At 43.6% G+C, this 5895-nt stretch overlaps 1 protein-coding gene across 1 annotated transcript; it reads right to left on the bottom strand.

The window, feature by feature from the left end:
* Positions 1-3146: 3146 nt before the first annotated feature.
* On the bottom strand, positions 3147-5230 carry TMEM174 (transmembrane protein 174). Its single transcript, XM_009279927.1, has 3 exons — positions 5212-5230; positions 4220-4868; positions 3147-3249 (listed from the first exon to the last, which is right to left on the bottom strand). Exons 1-3 carry the CDS (start codon positions 5228-5230, stop codon positions 3147-3149), a joined length of 771 nt encoding a protein of 256 aa, XP_009278202.1.
* Positions 5231-5895: the final 665 nt, after the last annotated feature.

Here is a 5895-nt window from a genome sequence, read left to right on the forward strand (position 1 = left end):
TGCAGGTCTGCAGTAGCATTGCAGGCAATGTCGGAGAAGGTAATTTTGCTTAAAGAGCACTAGTTTAAATGAAAAGTGGATTGAGCAAAATCTCAAATACAATCTTCCAGGTGCTCGGGGGAGTTAAATCAGTATAGCAGAGCTGTGTCAGTTCACCTTGGTTGAAGGTCTGGCCAAATAGGTTTGTTCTTTCACTCGTCATAGGGCAGAAAGAGATCATAATGCTGAGAGGTGAATTTGTGTGACCGTTATATCACTGAGGATACAATAACAAAAGCAAAAAAACCCTAAAGATAAAAAAATTCTTAAAATAGAAAAAAGGATGAAAGTAGACAGTGGAAGGAAGAGGAGAAAGAAGAGCCTTCACAGAATATTGCTCTATTCTTAAAAACAATAATCAGCAATCAGTACAGCAAGGAAATGTCATCAGACTGGAGCTTCTCAAATATCTGTGCAACATGAAAAGACTCCTATAGAATTCAGGCAGAATTCATCTGATGGGTCAAGATCATTTTAATATGTAGTTATTTAAATTTATTTATTCAGCCTTCTCTCTAAAAAGAAACCCATGGCTCTTTCAATGAACTTAGTGTCTACAAAAGTGAACTTTAAAATCAATATGGAGTCCACAGTGCAACCTTCTGGATTTCTCATATTTACTCTGACAGTACGATTTGATGTCATAAAAATAAAGCTGTGATTACCCCATGAAACATGCTTATGCCATGTATTTGGGGGGGAGGAAAAAAGAGCAGCAGCAAAAGTCTGTGGTTTCTGACTGAAGGAATTTTCTTGTTGTGAGGGAGGGTGAATGGGTAGAAATTTTGACCCTGGTCCTGCAATTGGATCCATCAAGCCTGACCTCTGTGCTCCTGCAGTGCTTTCTGGAGTCAGCAGAACTACATGCTAAGTGCAGGGATCTGTCCATGTGGAACTAACTAACTAGGGATTTGGGACCTTCCAGTTTCCTGCTGTGGAAGGAAGATGCGTTCACCTCCGTGTAAATTCTGGAAGAGGAGCAAGAGATTTCCATAAGAGAAACTTGCATTTATTTTTAGACCTTCTGTTGTCCCACTCAGTCCCACAGAGATGATGCTGAACACAGGGTGCCTGCCTTTCTCCAACTACACATGCCTACCAGCTAACACCAGCTGATTTTTGCTGCTGAAAATCAGCGTGCCCTGTATTTCTCTAGTGAGAAAAACCTCACATACAGTTTGTAGTCACTGTCTAGTAGCTGCTGCTGCAGTTGCTAGTCCAGCTTTAAGTCAGTTTAAATGTTGTGTCCCAAATATGACCTCTGTCACTGTCATGTCTGTCACTGTGGAGCACAGTGGTTGTCTTGTGCCCCTCCAAAAATGCTTTATTTCTTGGCACCCTCTAAGTATACAGGACAGGGAGGTTGGTGCGAACCTGCAGCTCCATGCAACTAGACAGTGTTCTGAATGCACTTCTCCGTCCAGAGCTATATCTCTTGATTGCTAGCGAGGCTGCACGGACACTCAGTGACTTCCAGCTGCCAGGTACATCCCATACCGCCTGCCCGTGCTCAGCACCAGGCTTCTCCAGCCCTCAGGAATGAGACCAATGAGATCAATCACAGATCGATGACAACTGGCAGGAGCTGAGACAGTTGTGTTGGCAAGTAAGAGAAAGTTCATGCATTCCATAACAGACACCATTCCATAACGGACACCAAACTGACCCGCAGGCAAACCAGCAGCACACTGCTCGGTTACTTTGGACAGTGACCATTGCCCTCTAGATCATTTTGCGTGGTGCCTGCTCCAGCAGGTGTGGGCTGAGAACAGCTTTTGGTTTAAGCCCTTTGAGGGAGATAGGCAAAACTGATGGGATCCTGCATGAGGAGATACTGACTTGTCCAGCTGTGTCGGAGCACTTCTAGGCACACTCAAAAGCAGAACTTGAAGCATATGTGGAAATAGAAAATAAAAAGGACTCATGGCATTCTCATTGCTCTGGGGTTTAGACAGCTCCTGAGCAAAGCTTTTTGGGACCTCCATTCTGGATTGCAAGAGTTCGGAGCTTATGCACCTCAGCCTCTGTTAGATATGGCTGTAAATCCATTTGTGGATAAAATGCCTGGAACCATGTTGGTCTTGAAAGTTGAACTTGAACAAGAAAGTTCACTGCAGCCCCTAGGTGCCTGGATGCTCTGTGGGAACCTACAGCCTGAGTTGTGTGCCTAGGACCCACATTCAAACAAGAAGGGACCTCAGGAGGGGTTCCACTACAGCTCTCCCATAGAGTGAGGGTGCAGCAGGGAGAAGCTGTGATTGTTAAAGCCTTTAAAACTGGTAGGACCACACACCTCCGTCAAGGCTTCAGAAAAGTGCCATTTTCCTAGGGACATTAACCTAGTAGTTGTTAGGACTCCTGGTGGGAGACAGTGCTTTGCATGCCATCAGGTGGGAAAGGGAACTGAATTTGATGCATGCAGGATCTCTTAGAGGTCTATGTAAAAATGGGCAGAGGTCACTATTTGTATTTTCTCTGTTCCGGGATGCTCTGGTTCAAGCAGGGTGCTCCAAAAACGCTTGCAGGACTGGGTTGTACAGGTGAACCAAGCAGAGGAAGTCTAATCTGTAGAATGGACTTATTAATGAGTGAGCTAGTCTAAGGAATCAGACAGAATTAAGACATTATAGGCACTTTCATGGATCAGACATTTGAGCACTTCTGAAGTTTCCCAAGCAATCAAGAGGGAAAATATATCAAGAATAAATCAAGTGTTTTCTAATGATGCTGAATGTCCAGGAGCAATCATGACCTTCCACAAACATCTCGTGCATTCACAGTTCACACTGGTTTCAGCAAGTCTGAAAAAAAGGCTTCTTGTGGGGAACCCCAATATGGATTTAGATCTTTGAGTTTAATAGCTTTGCTATTAATAGTTCTGCTATTAAATAATTAATAGCTCTGCTATTAAACTGCATAGCAAAGGGCTAATGAATTCTGAGGGAGAAAAATAAGGGATTGGTTAAATATCTTCAGTGATACTGAACTGTGTATCAGTACCAAGATCTTGCTCACACTTGTTTATCATGCAAGTGTTTACAGAAAAGATTCTTGGGGATTAAAAAGCTGGTGTCTCTTAGAATTGTTGTCTGTCGTCCATGGTTATTTTATGAAGACAGTGGGTATATTTCCTCATAACGTGGAGGTGACAAGTCATCACAGGCGTAATCTTCCAGCAGTTCTTCTGGCACATCAGAACTGTCCTCTGACCTGAAAATAGGAAGAGGAGCAGGTGCAAAAAGAATTTAGCAAACAGAAAGCATGCAAGTGACTTCAGTGCTGCATCCTGGCAGCCTTATCTGCTCAAAGCACTTTCTGACTTCTTGAGAAAATGCTATGAGATGAAGTTTTACTGTGATTCAACCGTCTGCTGTGTTCTTTTCATGAAGCATAAAAGTGTCAGGAGATGACCTTTGTTTTCATGCTGCCTATGCCTGTCACACATGTTGCTGAGGACGATGGATCAGTCAGCAGTTTTTCAAACAGACTTTGATAAATGAACTAAAAGTGACTTGTGTTCTAGGGAGGATATAATTCTGAGTAATTCCTATAATTAGAATATTTTTCCTTAGAGGAAAGAACTATATAAAATTATTTTTTGTCTGATTAAAGCAGTTTCATACTGCTCTGTAATATCAGTGATCTTGTTTATGCCCCAAAACTAGGAAAAGAGTAAGGGCTGGAAGATTGCTACAGTGGGAGAAAGGCGTGTTGTGACCAGGCATAATCAGGAGGGAGAGCATCTGGTACCAAAGAGATTCTTGCATTGTTATAAAAATGCTGTTTGTGCACTGACTCGTGTGTTGTGATTGTGTTTGAGTGGAAGCCTCTGGCTGTACACATAATAACCTTCTGGTCAACAGTCTAAAGGTAGTAAGATAAGCACAAAAAAAAAACCACGGGCAGGAGCATATATACTAGTATCTTAAAAAATAGCAAGAGATTTAGTAGACTGAAAATTGAAAGGGATTCATAGTGAATTTAATTCAGATACAATGCTTTCCAGAAAAAGTATGTCTCCATAGTCTTTACTCAAGAAATACTCCTAACAAAGAAAAAAAAAAAGTGTGAAAAAGAATAACACCCTGGACTAGCTTTTGTTTCCTTTGAAACCATACATAGCACGTAAAATACTCAGAAGCCTGTGCCCAAACACACTAAGGCATTTCAGAAGATGTACCTCTGATTCCTGGTATTCACCGCAGGATAAGCAGTGTAGTTCTCATCTCCAGTAAAAGCCGGGTTATCCAGGGGGTAGGCAGGGCAGAAGTGAGCAGAGCCTGGGGTGGGAATCGGTGAGGTGCTGGAGGAAACAGCACCGCAGCAGCTGAGCACCGGGTGAAGGTAGCCAGGACTCACAGCAATGCCTTCCTGGGCTGAGTACGGCGGAGGGATGTACTGTACCACTGTGGCGCCGTGAAAAGTTATAGGCTGGTTAATGCCAGTGAAGACGAAGGACTGTCCGCTTGCAGTCTGGTCGAGGTCTGACGTATTTTCCTCTCTTTCTTTACAGGGCTTGCATGTAAGCATGTTAAATTTACAAACAGCAATCAGAATAAAAGTCACCCCCACAGAGAGCAGAATAGGCCCTAGCAACTGAGTCCACTCCAGGTGAGTAACGCCGTCATATTTTATCCATCCCATCACGGTGAAAGTGATCCCCACCAGTCCCAAAAACACACCTGAAAAGAGCAAAGTGGCGCCGGCTTTATCCCCATCTGACACCAGGACATCGGATCTGTTTGGCTGATAAGGAGTGACAGAAAAGACATTCAAGGAGAAATCTTCTACATTGGTGTTGTTCTGCTCCATTATTGAGTGTAACGTATCTTCTGCCTGAAGAGAAAGGGGGCTTGTAAAGGACTCAGCAGAGCTGAGTTGAAGGTTCAGGTTAGTTATACAAGAACTTTGTGCGTGTATGGTTAACAGAGTCCATCATGTGAAGGAATAAACTTTGCTTAGAAGAATAAAGGTCTGGGAAGTGAAGCCTGAAGCGATCACTAAAGACTTCTTGAATTACCACCATTGCTTCCGAAATGGCTTCACCCTTGCATGACTGCTTATCTCTTTGTTTACCCTCTTCTTTAATTTGGCACCCACTGATACTTCCTCATTGTGCCCATGCCAGATGGGAGAGAAAGGAAGCTGCAGCCACCGCAGCTTTTCCTAGGCCCCCTGCCAGCTGATGCATCCAACATATGGACAGCATACGTTTAGTCAACAGCAGTGGGGTGGCTCTCGCTCTCCTTGGGCCACCACTCCAGCAACCCAGATCTGCAGGAAAATGTGTGGCCATTACTGGGAGTGCTTTGCAGTGCTCTGAAGTGTGACATTTATAGCCACGCCTGGACCTCTGTTGCAGCTCATTCTGCAGTCCACAGCTTCCGTGGTTTAAAAAATATCAAAGTAGGCTTTCTGATATTTTGCCAAGGGGGAGCAGTGGGTGGGTGGGAGGGGAAGCGGCAACAGGGTGGTGAGTGCTGAACAGCCTGGGAGAGCTGCTGGTTGTGGGAGAAAAGCTATTTCAAGCCAGCCAAAGCTTTCCAGCTGTTTGAAGGTAGCATAATTGCTCTGTAATTTCCCCTTAATTGTGGACATTTTTTGTTGCGTGATCTCCACCCCTTCCTCAAAGTTTATACTGAATAAAGCCCACATACCCTGAATAGCGCACCACTGCAGGAATGAGAAAGCATCTCCTGTAATGTTAAACCTGGTAAAGCGAGGGATCTTATCCTGTACTCAGAAGTACCTAGAAATTTTTTTTTACATCACAATGAATTGTTCTGTTGAATGTGTGTCCCATATGTTAAACAGACAGATTAATTGAATGTTGAGATTTTCTGTTTCCTAACAGTT

The sequence above is a fragment of the Aptenodytes forsteri genome, unplaced genomic scaffold, assembly GCF_000699145.1.
Source record: "Aptenodytes forsteri isolate BGI_AS27 unplaced genomic scaffold, ASM69914v1 Scaffold99, whole genome shotgun sequence".
In the NCBI taxonomy this organism is placed as follows: Eukaryota; Metazoa; Chordata; class Aves; order Sphenisciformes; family Spheniscidae; genus Aptenodytes; species Aptenodytes forsteri.